Source organism: Leucoraja erinacea, chromosome 23 (genome assembly GCF_028641065.1).
Source record: "Leucoraja erinacea ecotype New England chromosome 23, Leri_hhj_1, whole genome shotgun sequence".
Lineage (NCBI taxonomy): Eukaryota > Metazoa > Chordata > Chondrichthyes > Rajiformes > Rajidae > Leucoraja > Leucoraja erinaceus.
In genome coordinates, this window is record NC_073399.1 from 27,394,444 (window position 1) to 27,420,579 (window position 26,136).

Below are 26,136 nucleotides of genomic sequence, written 5' to 3' on the forward strand. Positions count from 1 at the left end.
CGCCGTTCTAAGTTGCACAAGCGACACAATAGTCGCGTCACTGAGAGCGACCAGCGCGGTGCAGGCCGGATATTGTAGTCCTGCCACTATCCAGCACCATTCTAAGTGACATGATGCGCACTACAACCACCAGAATGCCTTTCGCCATTGGCCGACACTGGTGAAGCTCGGCGCGGCGCTGCGCTGCCTGGAGACGGCTGTGTGGAGGCGGGCGGGCGGGCGTCAGGTAACTTACCTGAGGTAAGTCCGGGTAAATGTACATTATCCTGATCACAAACACTCGCTGACAGCCCCCCCCCCCCCCCCGAGACAAAAGCAACACAGGTCGCTGGCGAGTGAATTAATGCCCAGTGACGGGGGAGGCGATGGGCTGTACTAAGGCGCTGCCCCGCACTCCAGCACGCCGGCCCATGGCACCCTGAAGCTGCCCGCATCGTGCTGCCTGCCGTCGCCGTGCGGCTGTTCAGAACCAGTGTGTGAGGGTAAAGTATCCGTGCCGTGTGCGCCGGCCGGCCTCGGCTCTCCGGGCGCGGGCAAACTTGTTCTGGATTCTCACCAAATGCTGGTGAGCGGGTCAGGCAGCATCTCTGGAGAACATGGATAAGTGACTGAAGTCAGTCTGCAGAAGGGTTCCGACACGATACATCACCTATTCCTTTCGTCCAGAGATGCTGCCTGACCCCCTGAGATACTCCAGCACTTTGTGTCTATCTTCAGTATAAACCAGCATTTGTAGTTCCTTCCTACAAACTTTTTCTGGATCTGGTTATTTGATGTATTTACTTACCTGGCTTTCTAAGTTGTTGGGTAGTTTTTTTATCAATGTGAAAATGGCTTTCTACCCAAAACGTCGCCCCACCACGTTCTCCATATATGCTGCCTGACCTTTATGTTGGTTTGGGGGTAGTTTTTAACCGTTAGCTGTTGTGTCTAGTCTGCTTGTGACAGGTAGATTTTGCGTTGATAGATTTTCCCTTTTCTCCCAACTCATGAAACAAACTGAACCATTTTCATCTGATGTGCTGGCGCTTCCAATCAAAGATCAGATTCAGATTCAACTTTAATTGTCATTGTCAGTGTACAGTACAGAGACAACGAAATGCATTTAGCATCTCCCTGGAAGAGCGACATAGCATATGATTTGAATAAATATTTACATTAGCATATATACAGACATAGTATTTTTCCTGTGGGAGGAGGGTCCAGGGGGGGGGGGGGGGGGGGGGGGGGGGGGGGGGGGGGGGGGGGGGGGGTGATTGGCAGTCACCGAGGTACGTTGTTGAGTAGAGTGACAGCCGCCGGGAAGAAGCTGTTCCTGGACCTGCTGGCCCGGCAACGGAGAGACCTGTAGCGCCTCCCGGATGGTAGGAGGGTAAACAGTCCATGGTTGAGGTGAGAGCAGTCCTTGGCGATGCTGAGTGCCCTCCGCAGACAACGCTTGCTTTGGACAGACTCAATGGAGGGGAGCGAGGAACCGGTGATGCGTTGGGCAATTTTCACCACCCTCTGCAAGGCCTTCCGGTCGGAGACAGAGCAGTTGCCATACCATACTGTGATACAGTTGGTAAGGATGCTCTCGATGGTGCAGCGGTAGAAGTTTACCAGGATCTGAGGAGACAGATGGACCTTCTTCAGTCTCCTCAGGAAGAAGAGACGCTGGTGAGCCTTCTTGATCAGAGTTGAGGTATTGTGGGTCCAAGAGAGGTCATCGGAGATGTTAACACCCAGGAACCTGAAGCTAGAAACACGTTCCACCTCCGTCCCGTTAATGTGGATGGGGGTGTGCATGCCGCCCCTGGACTTCCTGAAGTCTACAATGAGCTCCTTGGTCTTCTTGGAGTTAAGGGCCAGGTTGTTGTCAGCGCACCATGCTGCTAAGTGCTGGACCTCCTCCCTGTAGGCCGACTCATCGTTGTTGCTGATGAGGCCAATCACCGTTGTATCATCTGCATACTTGATGATGGTGTTAGTACCATGTACAGGTGTGCAGTCATAGGTGAAGAGGGAGTAGAGGAGGGGGCTCAGCACACAGCCCTGTGGAATGCGTTCAGGGTGAGGGTTGAAGAGGTGTGCTTGTCTAACCTAACAGACTGTGGTCAAAATCAAAGCTCCACTCTATGATCAATGTCCACGGGACGACATTTCTTATTCTTATCATATATTAGTTTCCTCTTCATTATGCCGTGTGTTTGCCTTTGGATGTTTTTTTGGCGCCGGTAAGGCCGCTATTATCAGCACAAAAGCCACACATTTAACCCATTGAGTCCTGGTTCAATTCAACCTATACCACTAGGTCCCGTGTACGTGAAGTACGAAAGAAACCGAATATTAAAAGTTTGTATTGTTTGGGTGGGGTGGGTGGGGGTAGAGAGAGATTGGGGCGTATCCAGGAAAGGTTAAATATACTAAAGGGTATAACAATTTCTATTTTGACGATTGAAGTAGCAATTGTCAGGCTGTTTTTTTTTGTGTGTCCTTAACTGGAGTAAACATTTCATCGCCTCTGGTGCCTCCATACGTCCTATCCGCTGATCCGACCCTTTCCCAAGCAACGGAACTCGATTGCTAATACATTTGTTGTTACATTTCATAAATAAATTAATTTTAGAGATCACATCCACAACATAACGAAGTGCACCTCTTCCAACATTTTGATCACTATTGTTACTATCAAACATCATAGAGCGGATCTTTGGTTACAATGCCAACGGATATGTTAGCTCCTGATTAAACAACGCCTTGATTTATACATTTTCAACCTAGCCTTCCTGTTCTCGTGTGCTCTCTTTTCCTTTCATTGTATGCACTTCCTTTCTCTGTAATTTTCTCTAGCCCGAGGATTATCTGTGTGATCCTCCAATTAAACACTCCTCCTGCAAAGTACCTTGGTATAATTTTAATACATGAAAGGTACTAGATAACACAGTGTATATGTTCAAAATATTCCTCACTAGGGCCAGTAACGTGTATTTACAGGTAGATTGGCTTCCCAATTACTTGCTAAACCAATGAACTAAATGATTTATGTATAAGAACAGCCACATTTCTCTGACTGCTCACCCCTTTCAACCTCTGATCACTTAAAACTTATGTTGCCATTTTTTTCTAAAGTGGATAATCTGACAATTCTATGCACATTATATTCTACCCACCATGCCAGCCCCCATAGTAACCCATTAATAGTAACCCACTTATTTTGTTTCCTACATATTACCCAATCCCCAATCAACTCCACTTTATTACCTATAATTGTTTTTGTAATTTTGATTCATAAGATCATGTGGCACCTTATTTGAAGGCATCCTGGAAGTCCAAACATAACTATGCACTGTTTCCCTCCTGTGTTCTGCTTGTTACAACCTTAAACAAACTCTTAACAGATTGATTAAAAATAATTAAAAATTAAAAATAAAATGATTCTGCACGTTCTTAATGCTTTGGAAGACCACCATCACTGCTTCCTATATAATACATTCTGGCATTGGTACCTAAAAAGTAAGAAGATGATTAAGGAAAAAGTACATATGTGGAGGCTTAGGATATCACGAAGATTATTAACATTTAGTGACAGTTTCCACAGAAGAAAAGGATGCTACCAGTACTGCCATTCACTGCATAACATTCCTGAGAATTCTCCAGAAACTTTTTTTCCATAAATCAGAAACAAACTATTTCAATCGTGTGAGACTAACATGAACATTTATTTATTGTATAGAACACGTGCTGGAGTAAGTCAGTGGGTCAGGCAGCATCTCTGGAGAACATGGATAGGTGGCATTTTGGTTCGGAGCACTTCTTCAGACCTGAGACGTTGCCTATTCATGTCCTGCAGAGACCTGCTGAGTTACTCCAGCGCTGTGTTCTACGCAAGATTCCAGCATCTGCAATTATTTGTGTCAACACTTATTTATTGTCTTCCCCTGTAGTTACAACAGTGCAGAATCAAAAATTCCCACATTCAGTGGGTAGTTTCAATAACCTTAAAGTATCAATGAATGTTAATTGATTGATAAAGTATTTTACAAGTCAAAGTAGAAGAAATTGCGTTGTCAGTTGACAAAGCAAATCTCTTAAGTGGCCTTCCAATGTGAACTAGATGCTGTGTTCTTAAAGACAATGGTGTCTGTCTGATTACTGTGGGAAGGTTAACAGGTTTATTTTTAAAGACTGGTTGTTTTTTGAATTAACCAGCTGCTACCCCATTCCATAATTGCTGAAGATATTTGTATTTCTGTAACAAATGTTCCCATTTTGAAAAATTCTTTAAACATTTAGAGGGGAATTTGCGTAAAGTAAGCTCTTCTGTGTGTAAGTTCTGTTACCAGCAGAGTTCCATAAGGTGTTATTTGATCTCTTGATTTATTTAAAATATGATTTAGACTAAAATGTAGGAATGTGATATGTAGGTTTTGAGCTGTTACAATGCGTTGAAGAGGAAAGCCTTTGATTACAGGAGGCTGCAGAATGGTCACTTGGACAGAAAAAATGGCAATAAAATCTTAATTCGGAGAAATGAAGTAATGTACAAGGCAATAAATGGATGAATGTTGAATTGTGTTTAAAAATAAGAGAAGTCTTTCTGCATGTTGAATGCAGCTCCACCTTGTTGAATGATCATTCTATCCATAAAGCCTATCAATAAAGTTTGTTCATTTGGATATTTTCTGCCTTTAGTGAAATCCAGCAGTTATTTATAAACCAGTTTGTCTACAAATGTTGAACAATTGCACATACATGATCTGACCCTTGAAGCAAATGGTCAAATTCTACAGCACAAGTACTTGGATAATGACGGAAATATTTGGTGGCTCTTTTGCCATTCCAAGGACCTACAGGTTTGTAGGGTAATTGGCTTGGTTAACTTGTCCCTAGTGTCTGTAGACTAGTGTTGATGTGCGGGGATCGCTGGTCGGTTCGGACTCAGTGTGCCGAATGGCCTGTTTCCGAAGCTGTATATGTAAACTAAGCTAAACTATAACACAGAAATATGTAAGGCATGTGATTATTATTTTACCCAGACTATTTAGAATTTTTGTATCTATCCTCTTGTGCTAAGAATTGTTTAATTTTCCCCTTAACTTGCGTTGATGAAAAATCTGCATGAGATGGAACTAATTCTAGTCATCTCAATCTATCCTACTGATAACATCCTTGTATTGTTTGTCTTTGTTTACAGAAGAATGTTATTTTGAAGAAACAATTTCCACTGACAGATTTCCATGATGGAAGATTTCAAGAAAACTTATCTTCGCCTCTGTAAAGAGTATTGTATTGAACCCCTGGACTGCATTTTGAATCAGTTGAACGAAACTTGTGATGGAAACCTAAAAAAAAGGCTGGATCTTTCGACACAGTCTCTCTCTGTTGACACATGTGCAGTACTGGGAAAGGTTTTAATGAATGACATAGTGTTCGCAGAAATAATGCTTGGTGACTGCATGCTGAATGAAGAAGGTATGATGTATAACTAACCAAATTGCGTAGGGCAGAGCAAGATTATATATATTTTCTAATGTGGAAATTCATTCAAAATATAGTAATATTGAAATCTAGTTTATCAATTTGTATCATTAAAGTTAAGATGTTACAATATTTGGGTTATTTCTTTAATCTCGTATGTTATTAATTTGTCCAGAAGTGACTTGCATTCTTTTTGTGTGGTTGATTTATTTGGCACATTCTTTCTGCCAAAAAGGTACAGGAATTCAAATAGTTCCTTATCAAACCTATGAATAACACCACGGTGCTTCAAACCATTTCCTGGGAACAGTGAGTTGACTATGTAAGATGTGCATTTGCCTGAGGAAGACCCTCTTGCAGCAACTTCCAGAGGGAATGTGGTTGACAGGCCCTTTTACATGGCATGGCGTCCCTGTCATTAATTGTGTGGTGGAGATATACTTGCACATCCACAAATGTCTTTGACAAATGGCAAAGATATACATCCAGTATTAACTAGCTAACAATATAGTATCATCATCGAAAGCTCTCAAAGAATTAGAATGTTTCTGAAGTTGACAACATTCAAGAACTATTAAAAATCAAATAACTTTTTTATTATGTTTTTTTTTAAAGTAAAAAGAGAATATAAATCAGCCGGATATTACCTCTCACAGCCATTCCTCCTTGTAGAAATGAATGAAATCTGAACCTACATCAAATACAACAGACAGATTCAACTAAACTTTTTAAAAATGTAAATAATTACTATGTAGAAATGCAATAACCTTATGTATAGAACAAATTTACAAATAATAAAATGTGTGGAGACATAAACAGTTAACTTGTCGGATCAAGTTCTGATGAAAAGACTTAGACTCGAAATGTTCATTTTGTTTCGGTCACCAACAGATGCTGCCTGAAATTCCAGTATTTAATATTGAAATGCAGATCTATTATAATCTGATGGGATGATGGAACAAACTGTGTACTCTGGTTACTGATTTGCTATATGGTAGAACTATTTGCCTTAGAGCCCTGTTTCCCAACAACTATATGCCATCAAGGCTACCATTTAAATTGCATGGCGGTATCCTGCCCCTTGCTGCTTTTAACATTAATTCTGCACTGATGTTATAGAGCAGCGTTTCCAAAATTAAGGTATGCGTACCCCCAGGGGTATGCGAAAGGTCTTCGGGGGTACGCGGCAATTTTCAGCTATGTACTACTGAACATAGATTCATTATTAGAAAAAAATACTGTGGTTACGAATTATTTTATTCATACATATTTGCAAATAAATTCTCCTACTCCAGTTGTGATAGCTGCTGTTTTAGGTAGTTTGCAGACTCCCGCATGACAACTCAGGAGTGCAGTGCTACCAGAGCTCACCAGAGCACCACTCCGGCACCTCTGGGGGGAAACCCCCCCCCCCCCCCCCCAAAAAAAAAACCCGGGAATTTTAACCAGCGGGTGTGTGGGCGGGGTAACCTGGTAGAAAGAGGGGTAAGGGGAAGACCCATCACTACCCAGGTGCCCTGTAAGATGGGGATGGGGGGGGGGAGGAGTAATAGGACCCAGCAGAGTCAGACCACGTGCTGTCTGCATCATGGAGGTTGTGGGCCTGAGGGCCTGATGCTGAGTCTGGAACTCTGGTGAGGTGACGGCTCTGGCCTGCTGGTGGCCGGTGGAGAGGCGAGGGTCGACGGAGTCACTGGTGGAGGCCCATGGGTGGGCTGGAGTGGAGATGCGGGTCGGCGGCAGCAGCATCGGTGGCCTCGGGACGATAGTGAGGGTCGTCGACAGCGCAGGTGGCCCCAGGGAGGCGGTGAGAGTCGGCAGCCATGGCAGTTTCGGTGGTCCGGGTCTGGGTTTGGCTGGGAAGGCGGTGAGGCTCGGAGAGGTGAGGAAGCGTTTGTTGAGAATGTGGATCTGGCGTTGAATGAAGTAGAGTTGTGGTCCATTGCAGGTGTGAGTGAGTGGGTGGGCAGGTGAGTGAGTGGGTATTTGTGTCCATTTCCAAGCTCATACCTGTGAGAAGTTGGATTTTCGGCCCTTGTGGACATTAAGACGAAGAAGAGGATCCGCATATTAGATGTCGAACCGCAACTGAGGTTGAAATTAACAACTACAGACCCAAATTTGGCTGAAATATTTTCCCAACATAAGCAATTTCATCCATCACATTGATGATATTATTTTAATTTAAAATGTATTTAATGGATACTTTATTAATTGTATTGTAGTAATTATACATTATATTATAGAAAACTTTTGTTTACATGCATAGCTTAATCCAAATTAAAAATGTATGCACTTTTTATCGACTTTTACAATGAAATACGATTGTTTTTAACGATGCTTATGAAAATTTACAAAGGGGCACACGGGTATCAAAACTTTGGGAATCACTGTTATAGAGGATTGATGGTTATGTATATGGTCATTCACTAAAGATGACAATTAAAAACCCTTTTAATATTTAGTAGGCTGTATAAGTGGAATAATAATTTAAAAAGTAAATATTGGAAAATGATTTGATTAACCTTAAAACCATCTCAACTTTTCATTATTTGCAAAGAGTGAAATCACTGTTAATTAACTTTTTGGAGTCTGACTTTTTATGCTTGGATATTGTACTCCCAGCTTTCTGATTCACAGAAGTGGCTAAATGCATTAAAATAATTATCGTTTTCCCTTACTTGGTAATATTTTCCATCTGTATGTGAAATACCTAGTGGAATATTGTGATGTCATAATGAAAGGGAAGGAGAAGAAAGTTTTCCTCCCGATGTATTTAAGTATTATACTAGCAGTGACTTTGTCAACTTGCTCCCATTAGTTACAGGAGGTACATTACCCATGAAAGTGTGAGGAGGAATGGCACATTTTCTTATTTTGAAATGTTGCAACTTTCCACAATCATTAGAGACATAGAAAATAGAAACATAGAAATTAGGTGCAGGAGTAGGCCATTCGGCCCTTCGAGCCTGCACCGCCATTCAATATGATCATGGCTGATCATCCAACTCAGTATCCCGTACCTGCCTTCTCTCCATACCCCCTGATCCCCTTAGCCACAAGGGCCACATCTAACTCCCTCTTAAATATAGCCAATGAACTGGCCTCAACTACCCTCTGTGGCAGAGAGTTCCAGAGATTCACCACTCTCTGCGTGAAAAAAGTTTTTTCTCATCTCGGTTTTAAAGGATTTCCCCTTTATCCTTAAGCTGTGACCCCTTGTCCTGGACTTCCCTAACATCGGGAACAATCTTCCTGCATCTAGCCTGTCCAACCCCTTAAGAATTTTGTAAGTTTCTATAAGATCCCCTCTCAATCTTCTAAATTCTAGAGAGTATAAACCAAGTCTATCCAGTCTTTCTTCATAAGACAGTCCTGACATCCCAGGAATCAGTCTGGTGAACCGTCTCTGCACTCCCTCTATGGCAATAATGTCCTTCCTCAGATTTGGAGACCAAAACTGTACGCAATACTCCAGGTGTGGTCTCACCAAGACCCTGTACAACTGCAGTAGAACCTCTCTGCTCCTATACTCAAATCCTTTTGCAATGAAACCTAACATACCATTCGCTTTCTTTACTGCCTGCTGCACCTGCATGCCTACCTTCAATGACTGGTGTACCATGACACCCAGGTCTCGCTGCATCTCCCCCTTTCCCAATCGGCCACCATTTAGATAATAGTCTGCTTTCCTGTTTTTTGCCACCAAAATGGATAACCTCACATTTATCCACATTATACTGCATCTGCCAAACATTTGCCCACTCACCCAGCCTATCCAAGTCACCCTGCAGTCTCCTAGCATCCTCCTCACAGCTAACACTGCCCCCCAGCTTAGTGTCATCCGCAAACTTGGAGATATTGCCTTCAATTCCCTCATCCAGATCATTAATATATATTGTAAATAGCTGGGGTCCCAGTACTGAGCCTTGGGGTACCCCACTAGTCACTGCCTGCCATCGTGAAAAGGACCCGTTTACTCCTACTCTTTGCTTCCTGTTTGCCAGCCAGTTCTCTATCCACATCAATACTGAACCCCCAATGCCTTGTGCTTTAAGTTTGTATACTTTTCTTTCTTATGTGGGACCTTGTCGAAAGCCTTCTGGAAGTCCAGATACACCACATCCACTGGTTCTCTCCCCTATCCACGCTACTAGTTACATCCTCGAAAAATTCTATAAGATTCGTCAGACATGATTTTTTGATGTTTCGTAAATCCATGCTGACTTTGTCCAATGATTTCACCACTTTCCAAATGTGCTGCTATCCCATCTTTAATAACTGACTCTAGCAGTTTCCCAACTACCGATGTTAGACTAACTGGTCTGTAATTCCCCATTTTCTCTCTCCCTCCCTTCTTAAAAAGTGGGGTTACGTTTGCTACCCGCCAATCTTCAGGAGACGTATGGTAAATGGGCAATTTATATGAATAGATATATTCACCAAGAGAACGGTCAAATGTTTTTCTTTTGTAGACATGTAATAGTGATACTTAGCATCTCAAGAGAGATTTTTAATAATCTTTGTTTTCTCAGGTGCCAGGTATCTGTTGTGTGGACTATCTACGAACACCGTGATTCAAACCTTAGACCTTAAGGTAGAATAATAGACATTGAAGTTCACACTTAGTCAATTCAAAAGTGAAATATAGACACTTTTTGAACAAAAATACATTTAATGATAATGGTGTTTAATGATGCATTCATCATATTATCTTTTTCTTAATCCCCAGAATAGTAAATGTTCAGTGATATATTTCAACAAATTTCATTGCCCTATTTCACCTTCTGATTTCGTTTAATTCTTTCTTTGTAACAAAAAAGATGTTTATTGTGATGCAGTTTTGATGTGAGCAGCTAAATGGAACAAAGTGAGGAAGGATTTAATAAAGTAATAAACTTTTAAATTCTGTAAATTTGGTGAGTTATTTAAGTATTTGTAGAGGCAAGACTAGACTATCTTCTCCCTAGGTTATTGTTAACTGCATGCTTGGTCATATCCATTTTCCAAGATTCAGTTAACCATATAACAATTACAGCACAGAAACAGGCCATCTCGACCCTTCTAGTCCGTGCCGAACACATAATCTCCCCTAGTCCCATATACCTCCGCTCAGACCATAACCCTCCATTCCCTTCCCATCCATATAACTATCCAATTTATTTTTAAATGATAAAAACAAACCTGCCTCCACCACCTTCACTGGAAGCTCATTCCACATAGCTACCACTCTCTGAGTAAAGAAGTTCCCCCTCATGCTACCCCTAAACTTCAGTCCCTTAATTCTCAAGTCATGTCCCCTTGTTTGAATCTTCCCTACTCTCAGTGGGAAAAGCTTTTCCACGTCAACTCTGTCTATCCCTCTCATCATTTTAAAAACCTCTATCAAGTCCCCCCTTAACCTTGTGCGCTCCAAAGAATAAAGCCCTAACTTGTTCAACCTTTCTCTGTAACTTAGTTGCTGAAACCCAGGCAACATTCTAGTAAATCTCCTCTGTACTCTCTCTATTTTGTTGACATCCTTCCTATAATGAGGCGACCAAAATTGTACACCATACTCCAGAATTGGCCTCACCAATGCCTTGTACAATTTTAACATTACATCCCAACTTCTATACTCAATGCTCTGATTTATAAAGGCCAGCACACCAAAAGCTTTCTTTACCACCCTATCTACATGAGATTCCACTTTCAGGGAACTGTGCACAGTTATTCCCAGATCCCTCTGTTCACCTACATTCTTCAATTCCCTACCATTTACCATGTTCTGCTGAAATTAATATTCCTTTTGTCGTGTCATTCATGAAATTTAAATCTCAGTTATTCTAATGAACAACAGTCTATTTAAAAAAGAAAAAGTAGTCATGTAGTCTATCAAACTTCTATTAGTTCAAACCTTCAATCAAAGAACATTGTTAATCTGCTCTGAACGCAAGTTGTAAAATTTCAATTTCTATCAAATACATTATATGTACTTTGATGTTGAACTCTTCAAAATATCCCAGAATTTGGATCAAAGTAGAATTTTTTACATAAAGCAGTGCCTGCAATTTTGCACGTGTTCATTTTTTTAATTCATTGCTGTAACACTACAACACATGTTTGCATGCCATGCCTGTTGTGTCTTGGTTTGCTTGGTTCTTGTTGCATATAATTCAGTTGAGAGCTTTACTCTACATTTTATCTCCAAGGGTAATAATCTGCGAGCAGCTGCAGCTGAAGCACTGGGAAAGCTGCTGCGACAAAACAAGTCTCTCAAGAGGTAAGAATGGCTCTTCAGATCAGCAGCAAACAGGTGGTTTCCAAATCAAATGCTTGTATGAAAGCCTTGGGTATTAATCAGTGTTCTGTAGTTATTGTAAGTCCAATCTAATCTTAATGAAGTCTTTCCCCTCCCCCACTACAAGTACTGAGTGCGCATCCTAATCAACCAAGGCCAGGTTTTGTTTCATGAAAATGAGGTACAGAACCAGATGAATAATACGATACGATATGATAGAACTTTATTCATCTCCGGAGGGAAATTGGTCTGCCAACAGTTACAACACACAACAAGGTACACGAAAACTTGAAATTAAATGCGAAAACAAAAAGAAAAAGACAAGCGACTGTTGGCTGGCAACCATGTACACTGCGCCTTAACCCGAACAAACAAACAGACAAACAACAAATGCAGGCTTATCCCCAGGGCTGAGGATTCCAAAACTAGATTGCCCCTCCCCCTCACCAGGTCCCCCGTTGTTTTCCCACCATCCCGCACAGCAGTCCCCCCACGCCAGGTCCTCCACTGTTCTTCACGGCGTTCCTCCCACACCAGGTCCCCATTGATGCTTTTTTTTTCAACTCTCATTTCTTGACACGTGCAGATTATGCGGGGAAATTGTGGTACGGCCTGTTTTCTAGGAACGTGAACCCTTCCTCCCATCCCACGTGTTTTCTAATAGAATATGGTTGCACAAGTGTTAACAAAAGCAATTGTTTGTTATTTGCAACAGCCACCCACTGAAACTGACAACTATTGTCTAATGGGACAGTGGTGGCTAATCATCGCAGGGAGGTTACACAGAAACAATATTTTTTTCCCTAGACTTTTTTACATCACAGATTTTTTTTATGCATGACAATTTCTACAGTAGCCATGAAGTGATTTTTCCAATCAAAATCCCATTATAACCAATTTGGCCACGTAATAAAATTCCTTAATTATATTCCTTAATTTTATTTATATATATATATATATAAAACGTTTGTGTGTGTGTATGTATATATATATATATATATATATATATATATAGCAGAACTACCATACTTGGGGCGGGGGATATAATTACCTCCATGTGTCAGGTTTAAGGTCTTTTCAAGTCCAATTGCTATTTTAAAGACTTCTTTCATATATATGGTATTCCTGTTAGGTTGATATTGGAATGGAATGCTATTGGAATGTGGGAAGAAGGATTTGGCATCTTCTGTGAAGGAGTGAAAGCCAGCAAGCACCTTAAACATCTAGACCTACGCAATAATCAGATCAACCACCAGGGTGTGGGAGAGTTAGCACTGGCCTTAAGACACAATGATACATTGGAGGAGCTGGGTGAGTAAGGGAATACTTGACAAAGTAATGTTAACTAGTTAAAACATATTGGAGTGCTTCTAAATTTAGATTAAATATGATGTGTTGAAAAACATTAACCTACATGTTTACCAATTCATAACTTAGTTCTCCAATACTTGGACTACTTTCTCTGGGGTGTTGAAGGCTAAGGGGAGACTAGATAGAAGTTTATAACATTATGAGAGGCATAGATAGGGTAGACAACCTGTTTCGCAGAATAGAAATGTCAAATACTAGAGGAGATCGCTATATGGTCAGAGGGAGAAGGTTTAAAGGAGTTGTGTGGGCTGTACACAGACAGTGGTGGGTGCAGGGAAAGCTTTGCCTGGGGTGGTGGTGGAAGCCTACTAGATAGTGGCATTTTCAAAGCTTTTAGATTGACATTTGGATTTGCAGGGAATGGAAGGTTAGGGAGCACATACAGGCAGAATGGATTCATTTAAATCTATCATGTTCATCTTTGACATTGTGGGCGGTAGGATGTGTTCCTGTGCTGCACTGTTGCGTATTCTTTGTTCTGCTAGCCCCCTTCCCAGAAACATGAATAAACTCAACAAGCTGCAGGTAGCCCTCACACTGATGTCATTAGCCGATTAAATGTTGGGGCCTCTAAAGTTTACCAATTATTTATGTATTACTTTTCTGCAGATCTTCGGTGGAATAATGTTGGCCTAATAGGTGGGCGAGCATTACTCAATGCATTACAACAAAACAAGTCCTTGGTGCGGCTAGAGCTCGCTGGAAACAATATTCCCAGTGACGTCTTGAAAGCCATAGGTAAATGAAATTATATTTTACTGCTGAAATATATGAATGCTGGAGAGTTGTAAATCACTTGAGGTTGAAATAAGTGATTTAACGCATTTAATAATTAGGTGGTCAGCTCATTAGTGTGGTAAATTGGCATGTGCTTGATACCAAGCATAAAGTGACGAAATAATTAAAATTCAGCAAGAGCTTTAGATCATTTTAACCTAATTCTCTCTTGCACGGAATTGAAGATGCTGTGTTATAACTTCAATTTTAATGCTTCATTTGTAAAATTGTCAAGCTTTTTCAAGCTAAAGCATTGTGTGCCCAGGAAATAGGTTATCTTTGGAATCATCTTGTTCTATTTGTGTAAATAAGCCATGCATTAGTACAGTTATTTTTGAGCTTGTCAAAAAATGACACATTATGTATATCAGAACATTATTTAGAGCAGGAGTAAGGTTGGGCTCTTGAGCTTGTTTTGCTATTCAGTATTTCTTCACATGTGCTAATCATGGTGGATGTAAGCATGTGAGATACTCTGCAGCATCTGCCATTCCTTTCTGACTACTTTTTAATATGTTTCATATATATTGATCAGGGATAAATACATGAGCACATGCGTAATCCTTTCTAGTTGTGTATTCACATAGAGATCAATGAGAGGGAAAATTGGACACTGCGTATATTGGGTTGATCCATTGTAAGCTGATTCACACCTCCAGTTAACTTCTAAATATCCTACACAATATTACATTTGTATTGCAAAAGGAAAAATTGATATTCCTTTGTGTCGTGCATTTCATAACTTTGGTATATATCCCAAATGTAGTGTAGTTTAGTTCAGTTGTCACATGTACCAGGTACAGTGAAAAACTTTTTTTATTTGTGCTATCCAATTAGCGAAATAAATCTACATGATTACAGACTATACAAGATTACATTCGAGCCATTCACAGTGTACAGATGCAATAATTCTGAAATGTTAAACTATACCTGATGCGGTCTGTTTGAATTTGCTGCCTAATGATGTTTGTGTGAACTAACAGAGCAAGCAATAGATCACACCTCGGAATGCAAGACAACCAAGAAGGAAAACAGAGTTCGGTCAAAAGTCCTCAGCAATGAGATCCAGTGCCTGAAATCAGAAAAAAATAAACAGGTATATCTATCAAACTGCACTACTTTATCTATATTAATGGCACAATATGAATTTAAATGCAGGTGGACGTCTAATTTTAGATTTGCCATATGCCAGAGCTTCCTGCACTTCAAACAACTGTAAATTGGAGTGAAAGTGAGAGATACAGTTGGATGTTATGGTTGAACAGAACAAGTAGCCTTTGTTGCATCCTTAAGCACCAACAACTAGTGTTCTGTGACTAATGAATTTTACTTATTGCAACAAAAGTAATTTGTGATTGTTAGGTTTTAAATATTTAATAGCTGTTATTAAATATCATTGGCCTTGTTCCTTGAAACTTAAATGTTCTCAGGGGTTGAATGAAGTACCCGTATAATCTAATTTATTTTGTGAGTTTGACATGGCTCTTGTACATTAATATTTGAATAGCAGAAAGTTAGCATTTTATGATTTCATGCTTTTTAAAACAAATAACGTGACTTATTTTGGTAAGAGAAAGCCCATGTAACAGCCTCAACTAGTTACAAATCATTTAAATACATTTTGGGTATAAAAGTAATCCAAATTGGAACATTAATGTCTATAAAATAGAATGTTTTCATCAGACAATTGGCAAGCTACCCAAAGCACATGTACCTGTGGGCTTCAGCGGTGTAAGGCAAAGAATTGTTTGTCTTTGAAAATCAAACTGGTATGTCAGTCTTTCACATTTGAGCAAATCTTGTTGGGGTGGCACAGTAGCACTGTAAGTGGTACTGCTGTCACACAGCTCCAGTGATCCAGGTTTGATTCTGATCTCCGGTGCTGTCAGTATGAAGTTTGCGTATTCTCCCTGTGAGCCTGGTTCCCGATACTAACCAAGCTCCTGCCAGAAAGTCAGGCTCACATTTCCCACCAGATGTCAAATGGGTCTGAAATGGATTCAACTTATTTTTAATTCCAAAGATTTTTCTTTTTCAGCATTGTTCTTGATCAAGGTTATGTCTTATCTTTTGTGTTTTAGTTTGAATCTTTGAGTAAATCTATCCAAACCCTTTATGTAAGATTTACTGCTTCTTTCATTGAACTGAGAATTTCATTGAAATTTCCACGTTTATTTGAATTATAGAATGTGAAAATGTTCCTTCAGCCAATTAAAATACATTTGTTCAAAGACTATATGAACAAATGTGCGCTGTGTTTGAAGGAATGTGGGAAGCTTCTGATAGGTTTTGCTTGATTGGAAATTAATCTTGATGACTCGACCGTGAATTCAAGATGTCAAGTGCGTACTTATTAGTTTGTGAGTAATAAATGTAATCAAAGTGAAATTCGCTTTCCATTGACCCAGATCCCCTGTTATTAACATGTTATTGTGTCTATCCATTGGTTGGATCCTACCGTGTTAATAAAGATGTATTTCTATTTTGGGGCTTTCAAAGCACTGGGTTGAACTTTCTTTTTAGAATGTTGGCATGTATTTATGTTGGTATACAAGAATTGGCAGTTATACAAATTAAGCTGCCCTAATAATCTTGTGACATTGGGATTTCTGAATAGCTGTATTTAAAGTTACAGATGATTTTACATTTAACAGTGACAGATAAGTAAATAACATAGTATCTAATTAATTATTCGCAATATCCCTCTGAAAATTTCGGAAAATAAAAGAAATGTTATAGACTTATAATACACAACTTAACATATAAAGAAAATCACATTGATTGTATTTGGAATGTGTTTCGAGTAATTTTCTGCTTCCAGCAGCTTTTCAGAACCAGCCACTGTTGAAAAATAAAACTATCAAGTCAGTCTATCAAAACAGATCTAGAAATATTAGTAGTAATTTTAATACTCGCTGGTAACAGCTTGTGGGGGTCTGTGGTCTTATTTGTAGAGTTAAAGCAAAACTTGGAAACCTATGATTTCATTTGGTATTTGTATTTTTGAAGAATTGGGGTTGACTGTCATTGTTTAATTATTGCTGCTGGTCAATTAAATTAATTGTGCAATTTAGAGGATTAAATCCATTAATCTTATGATTTTATTTTGTGCATACCTGACAGTGCATACGGATTATATAATCAATCAGCTCTGGCTAATCATTATTCAATATATTTTGGCAGAACCATGGAGAAGGACTCACAATAACAGTATCCACCTGTCTTATATGATTCCAATGTTTTTTCTGTCACCAAAATACCCAGCAGTCTATTTCAGTTCATTAATAAGATTATGAACCTTGTTATCTCTAACATAAATTTGTCCTTTTACTAGTCCGCCTGAATCATTGGAGCTGTGTGACTGCTACCCTGTGGACTTGTCCTTCTAAGATTTATTTTCTTTTGTAATTCCAATCTACCTTCTCAGCACGGCACCACCATATTTATCTCTGTAACGCAACCTGTCAAGTTGCCCTTTTTCCAAGTATTTCTTCAAAATGCATTGTATTGATGCTTGCAAGGCTTGACATATTTCTGAACTGTGTAAAGAACTTTGTGCGTGAAAGAGTTTTTAAAGATGCAAAGTTGCTTTGTTAAGATTTGTATGCGTCAGGGTTTACAAAATTTAGTTTTTAAATGTTTGTTGATCTTCTGAGTAAGTGCTTCATTTTGTTCTCTAATTTGTTTGTAGTATCTCAACCTGATGGGTGTAATTGATCAACAAAAGGATGAATTGTGCAGAACCAACAGGTTAGTGAGATCTTCTTGGTGTCAAATATTATTAAAGTATTCTTCATATTTGGGTTTTCACTTGTTGTCTTTCCATATGGGCATAATTATATCAGATAATTCTCATTTCGTGCAGTAGTGGGGAGAAAATGAAGTACAAAAAAAGGTTGTCTTTTGTGTTAGTTAGCTTTAATAAAAACTCAAAAGATTTAACATTTCTTTCGATGTGCAAATTTCTGTACCTACCAATGCTTTTTAAAAAAGATAATTAAAGTTGATACGGGAATATGGGTTAATACTAAGCACATACCTATTAATAAAATAGAAAGCAATGATTTGCTTATTATTATTTTGATGAGAAAGGCATGCCAATTATCATTTTTTTGCAAAGCATATGTTTTTTTTTAATAATAGCTTTGCATTCCTTATCACATTCTGAAATTCCACAGGGTAGGGGGAAAATGATCAGGCATGGTTTTATGGTGAGGGGAAAGATTTAATAAAAATCTGAGGGGGAACTTTTTGACACAAAAGGTGGTGGGTATATGAAACCAGAGGAAGTAGTTGAGTCAGGTACAATAACAACATTTAAAATACATTGGAACAGGTACATGGATTGGGAAGGTTTAGAGGGATATGAGCTAAACGTGGGAAAATAGAACTAGCTTAAATGGGCCACCTTGATTGGCATGGATAAGTTGGGCCTTTTCCATGCTGCATGGCTCCATGTCTCTGAAATAACATCTAAACTACACAGGCTTTTATAAATATTCATTAGGGGATGAAGTGATGTTCACTAAATCTCAATTCATATATTTCAGTAATCTTACTATAAAGTTTGGGTCACTGCTTAAATCTGCAGCTGATGTTTAGATTCATAATTTTTTGGGTGTTCATTTTGTAATTTTTTTAAATAACTTTCTCTTCAGGACTTCCACTGTACAAGTTGGACATTTACAAGAAGCATTAAACGAGAGGAGTTCTATCGTCAATTCTTTGCGGGCAAAGTAAAAATTGCTTTTTATTTATTTCTGGAAGCCCATGCAGTTGAGATTTTAAGTTTTCCAAATTTACATTGTAACCCATCAGTGTAAAATGCAATTGCATTTTATGAATTTATTCATTATTGGACATGTTGTTCCTGATCAGCCTTTCCCTGGAACTCAGTGTGTTGCCTTTGATGTAAAAAGGACCAAATATAGATACGGACCTTCTCCATTCTGTCTAAAAGTGTATGTTTGGGTTATCCCGCTCCATCTGTTTAACAAGTAGTTGGTTTCAATCATTGCAATAGAATTCCTTTAGTAAATTTAAGTTTTAATATTTTTGTAATTTAAAAAAAATAATATTCTCTCTCTTTACTTCCCTTTTTGGATTAGTTCACACTGTGTCGTTGCATATGTCTTTCAGACTTCTACATTAGCCATTCAGTTAGGTTAATGACATTTTCAGTTATCCAATCTAATTTTTGTTTTGACTAATAATTAGTAAACTCTGAAAAGAAAATCAAATATTGCTTTAAAATACAAAGACCGAGAATGAGAAAGGCCATTCTAGCATGGAATATATTTCCGTACATTACTTTTCACACCACAACACTTGAGGATAATTTGAGTAACGTAACTGTTTTGTTTTGGTTGTCTTACTTGGATGATTGCATTCTTCCAATAAGATATTTTCAGATTTATTCCCTACATTTATTTGCCATTGATTTTCTCCCTTACTTTCAATTCCTAATTTGTTAAATATTCATGATAGGAACTGGAATTCACTTTTACATAATTTTGTAACTTTGAGGCCACTTCCTTCTCCATCCCCATTACTTAGTCAGTCTTGCTTGTAAAACTTAAGCTGTGAATCTTTTAAAATCTTCTTTTATTACCCTTGGGATTAGTTTTGTTGCGACTTTATTTACCCTTTGTCGTGCATGTGATGAAATCTGAACATGTTTTTGTACAGAGTGATAGCTGTGATGTGCTGAATCTACATTAGCGATGTTGCTGTCCTGGCTACAAGCTCCCATATAAAATTCCCATTGTGTTTATAGTGTATCACATTTCCACCATGATGTCCCAAGGTGTATTTGAAGTATTATTGATGTAATGTGTGTGTTCATTTACTCATAACATCTACCACAATGACCGATTAATCTGCTTATGTGACTTGGTGAAGGATGAATATTGTAAAATACTTGATATGGCGACATGAGATGTTTTATGTCTAAATTGCCAATGAGGTCTTGGTTTAAAATTCAATCCAAAAGAATTTTAATTTGGATCGAATTTTAAACTGTGATTCCACTTGTACCCTAAGAGTATCCAAAATATACAATGTCACCATATAAAGTTTCCAAAAGAAACTCCTGAAGTACATCAGTCCTCCTATACTGTATTTTTATGCACCTGTTTCGTGACTAGAAAGAGAACCTGGAAACTTCGGATTCCAATATTGCAGGACGCTAATTGAGCGACATCTACAATTATCTGTAGCATTCCCACATGCTCCATTGTTGTGGCATGGAAAGGAATTTGTCAACAATTGCTGCTAGAATAATTTTTACATAGCAAATTGCGTTCCAAACATTTATATTCTCCAATTATCATTTGCTTTGTGCCTGTCGGCTGCTAACTAATTGCATTAATTTTACCATCCCCTCTTTTGTTTCTGTTTCCATAAGGATTTTGTTTTTTTCTGTTTTAGAGTACAAATGTCAGAAGCTGCTTTAACATTGTCGGAACAAAAAACAAATAACCTGAAAGAACTCTTGGAGAAGGCAAGATTGGAAAATTTTGAGTTGAAAGAAAAGCATACAAAGGAGCTTAAAAATGAGCAAGAGGTAATAATGGATTTTGTCATCACAAAAATCATTCAATGATGCGCAGATGCAGAGGTAGTCAGCCCAATGGATCCTCTGCATCAAGGGTGGGTCAATGCATGCCGCCAGGGGCCCTGGGGAATGTTCTTTGTGGGGTTTTGTGATTTAACTAATATCTGCAGTTCCTTGTTTCTGCAGTCTAAGTATAGGGACGGGCTCCTCGGTGTAATGCTGCTGTATCATACAATCCAATTCTCAGCATCTGTCACTTGGATCCATACAATTCTGGGACTGTTACCTGCGAGCTTCTGAGTGCAAAGATCTCCTTCCTATCGTATGTAGGAAGGAACTGCAGATGCTGGTTTACACCCGTCTGAAGAAAAGTCTCAACCTGAAACGTCACCCATTCCTTCTCTCCAGAGATGCTGCCTGTCCCGCTGAGTTACTCCAGTATTTTGTGTCTATCTTCTTTACATCTTGCATCGTTAATTTAAGATTTGATATTTTAGGTGTCCATTAATGTCACACTGTTTCTGTCTTGTTGATTTTGTCTAGACTGCTGCATCACTGCAGACACGTTGGTGGAATACTTAACCACCTTGTGGCTGCTACTGTTTAGTTTGGTTTAGTTTAGTTTATTATTGTCACGTGTACCGAGGTACAGTGGAAAGCTTTTTCTTGCGTACTGATCTAGTTTTCTGCATTTTAAATTGCATTGTTCTTAGGCAGCTTGAACAAAGCTGAAGACTGCAGCTTGAAAACTACTTTGCATTTGTTGATTAGGAATGTACACTACTTCATTTATCATTGGGCAGTGCGAGTTCTACATGTTCTGTCAATGACACCAGGTGTTGAGTATCCTGACGGTTGCAATGATGACAACTTAAAAAAAAAAAACTGAATGTATTTGTTTGTGCTTACAGAATGATTCATGTACTGAAAAAAAAAATGTTTTTCTCTCATCAGGGATCGAGTAATCGAGAGACAAAGTTAACCAGAGAACTAAATACAACAAACCTTAAAACCATGGAGCTCAAAAACAAGGTAGTTCTGGCATCTTCATTAATCAGGTGCCATCTCCAGGCATGGGCAGTGATTCCACTCGCACATTGTCTCCAACTGAAATGCTTAGTTTTTAGAACAACAGTGTCTTCAGCCCAACAAATCCTCTCTGACCAACGATTCCCCATACACGTTCTGTTCTACATACTGGGGGTAATTTGCCGAGAACAATTAACTTGCAAACCTACGCGTCTTTGGAATGCGGGAGGAAACCGAAGCACCTGCTTTAAATTACTTAAATCATTGTAAAATGATGTCCTCATTTGCCTCTAAGTACGGAGCTGTAAGTTCTAACAACAGCATTTGGTAACACTTAATCACCAAAATGCAGATGTATTACCTGCTACACTACTCAACAAAATGTCCTCTTCAGGATGTAAACTGTGCTATCAATTTGGCCTTGTTGGATTTGTTTAATTTGTCACATGTACCGAAGTACAGTGAAAAGCTTTATTTTTTGTGCTATCCAGTCAAAGAAATTACTTTACATGATTACAATCAAGCTGTCCGCCATGTACAGATAAAGGGTATATGCGATAAGGTCAATTCAAAGGTCTCCGATGAGGTAGATCGGAGATCAGGACTGCGCTCTAGCTGATGAGAGGACGGTTTAGTTGCATGATAACAGCTGGGAAGAAACTCCCTGAATCTGGAGGTATGTATTTACAAACATCTGTACTTCATGCCTGATGGAGAGGGGGGGACTGGGATGAGACTGGTTCTTGATTATGCTGTTAACCATGCCGCAGCAGCATGAAGTGTAGATGGAGTCAATGGAAGGGAGGTTGGTTTGCGTGATGGTCTGGGATACATCCACAACTCTGTGCAATTTCTACCGGTCTCAGATGGAGCTATTCCCAAACCAGGCTGTTATGTATCCCAATACTGTATATGTTGGTGAAGGTTGTTGGGGGGGTATGCCGAACCTCTTAAGCCTTCCAAGGAAGTAGAGTTGGTTCTGCTTTCTTTTCTATAGCTACAATGTGGCTGGTCCAGAACAAATTACTGGTGTTAGTTATTCCTGGGACAGAAGCTTTCGACCATCTCTACTTCGGCACTATCAATGTAGACTGGGGTGTGTGGACTGCATCTCAAGCGTTCCAATGGCTTTCTGCTCTTTGACCTAGCCCTCACAGGTGCTTTCAGTTATTGACCATAATGTTCAACTTTATAAAATCTGGTAACATGGACACTAATTCATGCTTTGCATTTAGTTGCATTTCAATCTTGTCTAATATGAACGTGTGCATGTCATATGAATTGAATGTTGTGTGTAGCATTATAAAATGCTTCCCAGAAATCCAGATTGGTAATATCTACTGCCTCAATCCGTTGCTACAAATTTGTAACCTTCTCAAAGAAGCATGAAGTAGGTTGCTTGTCATGTGGGTAATATTGTGATTAAGAAGGTAATTTGCTAAAACTATATACAGTGGCTTGCAAAAGTTTTCATACCCCTTGAACTTTTCCACATTTTGTCACGTAGACCAACACAAAATGGTGCATAATTGTGAAGTGGAAGGAAAATGATACATGGTTTTCACATTTTTTTACAAATAAAAAACTGAAAAGTGTGGCGTGCAAAAGTATTCAGCCCCCCAAGTCAATACTTTGTAGAACCACCTTTCGCTACAATTACAGCTGCAAGTCTTTTGAGGTATGTCTCTACCAGCTTTGCACATCTAGAGACTGAAATTTTTGCCCATTCTTCTTTGAAAAATAGCTCAAGCTCAGAGATTGGATGGAGAGCGTCTGTGAATAGCAATCTTCAAGTCTTGCCAGAGATTCTCAATAGGATTTAGGTCTGGACTTTGACTGGGCCATTCTAACACATGAATATGCTTTGATCTAAACCATTCCATTGTAGCTCTGGCTGTATTTTTAGGGTCGTTGTCCTGCTGGAAGGTGAACCTCCGCCCCAGTCTCAAGTCTTTTGCAGACTCTAACAGGTTTTCTTCCAAGATTGCCCTGTATTTGGCTCCATCCATCTTCCTATCAACTCTGACCAGCTTCCCTGTCCCTGCTGAAGAAAGGCATCCCCACAGCATGATGCTGCCACCACCATGTTTCACAGTGGGGATGGTGTGTTCAGGGTGATGTGCAGTGTTTGTTTTCCCGCCACACATAGCATTTTGCATTTAGGCCAAAAACTTCAATTTTGGTCTCATCTGACCAGAGCACCTTCCTCCACATGTTTACTGTGTCCCCCACATGGCTTGTGGCAAACTACAAATGGGACATCTTAGGACTTTTTTTCAACAATGGCTTTCTTCTTGCCACTCTTCTATAAAGGCCCAATTTGTTGAGTGCACGACTAATAGTTGTCCTGTGGACAGATTCTCCCACCTGAGCTGTGGATCTCTGCAGCTCCTCCAGAGTTACCATGGGCCTCTTGGCTGCGTCTCTGATCAATGCTCTCCTTGCCCGGCCTGTCAATTTAGGTGGACGGTGTTAGAAATATTTTTCCCAACAAACGACAGTCACAGAAATTTAGATCCAACTGAATGTTTAATACATGAGAGAGGATCGCACAGAGTACAGGCGTCTGAGTGAGTCTCTCTGTCGAAGCAGTGCCCAAACTCATTCTTTTATACAATGGAGTAAACAAGGATGTATCGACCACAACTTAATCTCGTCACACAGGACCACAACTTAATCTCGTCACACAGAGTAGTACAAAACCATAGTCAGCACATAATGTCATCCCAAGATAGACTTGCCCATACATGATTCTTAAAGGTACAGTCCCCGATAATAACTATAGGAATGAATTTTTATATCATTTTCGCCCTGTTTATACAATTATCCAACAATTTATTAACAATTTCCAAAAATTCCCCCGTCCCGAACGCATCCCCGGTTTCATCACAACATTGCACTTCTTTTGACTTTATGCAATCTGTTCATCTGCGGGGGTCCGTTCAGGCCATGAAGGTATCCTTTAGGTCAATGTCCACTTCTTCTTCCTCAATTCCTTTCTGGGGAACCAACTTGTACACCATCTGCATTTTGTTTTGTAAGGGCTGTTTCTATTAGTCTGTGAGACAACCCTTGAACATTCCTGTAATCACTATGAAGGATGTTAGTGCAGAAATTACAATATTTTTCCATTTCCCAAACCAGCTTTCTGCCTTTAGTTACATGCAATATTACACATCCCAATTGAATTGGCAACAAAGACCAATGTATTAACAAAGCTCCAAATATCATCTTTTGAGGACCTGTGTAGGAACACTTATACCCAGTTGTGAAGTCCTTGGGGACACTTCAGTGAGGATACATTCAACAGCTTGTATTGCTTTCTCATTTATTCCAAGAATTGATTCTCAGTTATCCAATTTCATACATCAAAGTGTACCTTCCCTTTAGACTTGGGTTAATAACCAGCATTTTATTCCGTATTTTTGTAGAATCTAAGTTACTTATGGATACCAATTTATTTTTTAAAGATCCAGATAGTTTAGAATAAACACAAGCATTGAATGTATTAATTTACCTATAAAGAACCAATGGTGATAAAATGGTACTGCAAATTTGCACAGATTTCGCGTTTGTGACTCATTTCCACAGGCTGCACTAAACAGAGTCTAGTGACCCAGAGCACGAACTAAGTATTGAAAAATTATTAGATGACAGCAAAATGTTCAAGGCTTGAAAATAAATTAACATTTCAAATTTAAAAATATTATTTGCACTACAACTAAAACCAATTGTACAACCAGAACAAGTGCAATTTCTTAACTCAAATGCTCTTTTTAATGTTGTTTCATTATATGGTAAGCCCAATAGTGAAACACTGACCCTTAGTTAAGCATTCAAAAAGAAATCCCAAAGAATCTGGACAGGACATGCTGCTGCACATTCTTCCATCTTCAGATAAAATGCCTTTTAACTTTCTTTGTTCATTTATGGTCAGCAATATGTTTTCAGCATAGTTTAATCTGCTCTTCCCAAACTTTAGTCAGACAATGCAATATTTTCATGTTAAACAATCTCATCAAACATTCCAGTATTTTATTAACAGCTTTTTGTGAACTACCCTAGCTCTCTGCTCTAACCACAGTCATAAATGCACCTTCAGTATTCAAATTGTACTACTCTCCATCTTAAACCAAGAAAAAAAAATCCTATTTCAAGAAAACTTCAAGTACTATCTTAATTTACACAAGGGTTATAGCTGGGTTCCTCCAAATCATTTTACCCCCATTGTAAAACAAGCTTATCAATTCTACTTGGCGACATTGTTTCACAAATCCTAAAACAATGAAATATACACATATTAGGCTTCAATTTTCTGCTAAGGTTTTCCTGCAACAACGTACATTCAACCTGGCACAGTGCAGACTAAATTTAAGACATGAATGACAATGTACTGTGCAATGAAGCTACACATTAAATCACATGTAGTATTTGCAATGTGCTGACATTGCACTTAGATTTTCCAAGGATGTATAGAAACATAGACATAGAAACATAGAAAGTAGGTGCGAGAGCAGACCACCAGGTCCATCGAGCCCGCACCGCCATTCGCTCATGGCTGAACACTAAACAGACACACTTACCCACAAACAGTAGACACAAGACACAGAACACAAGACACTACCCTCCCCTTTTACCGCTATCACCCCTCTCCACCCCAAGA

General features: G+C 39.3%; 1 protein-coding gene across 4 annotated transcripts in view; it reads left to right on the forward strand.

The window, feature by feature from the left end:
- The first annotated feature begins 99 nt into the window (after nucleotides 1-99).
- Nucleotides 100-26,136, forward strand: part of lrrc45 (leucine rich repeat containing 45) — a 47,594-nt gene continuing 21,557 nt past the window's right edge. Inside the window, exons 1-12 of one of the 4 annotated variants that reach the window (XM_055654162.1) lie at nucleotides 141-240; nucleotides 4,675-4,835; nucleotides 5,177-5,454; nucleotides 9,996-10,057; nucleotides 11,652-11,722; nucleotides 12,873-13,051; nucleotides 13,721-13,849; nucleotides 14,872-14,984; nucleotides 17,580-17,638; nucleotides 18,547-18,624; nucleotides 20,318-20,453; nucleotides 21,399-21,476. In XM_055654162.1, coding sequence (XP_055510137.1) covers nucleotides 5,220-5,454; nucleotides 9,996-10,057; nucleotides 11,652-11,722; nucleotides 12,873-13,051; nucleotides 13,721-13,849; nucleotides 14,872-14,984; nucleotides 17,580-17,638; nucleotides 18,547-18,624; nucleotides 20,318-20,453; nucleotides 21,399-21,476 — 1,140 coding nt within the window. In that variant the 5' untranslated portion in view covers nucleotides 141-240; nucleotides 4,675-4,835; nucleotides 5,177-5,219. Of the gene's footprint in view, nucleotides 241-306; nucleotides 483-2,487; nucleotides 4,836-5,176; nucleotides 5,455-9,995; nucleotides 10,058-11,651; nucleotides 11,723-12,872; nucleotides 13,052-13,720; nucleotides 13,850-14,871; nucleotides 14,985-17,579; nucleotides 17,639-18,546; nucleotides 18,625-20,317; nucleotides 20,454-21,398; nucleotides 21,477-26,136 lie in introns of those variants that run through there. The other 3 variants (XM_055654159.1, XM_055654161.1, XM_055654160.1) reach the window with 3 other exon arrangements.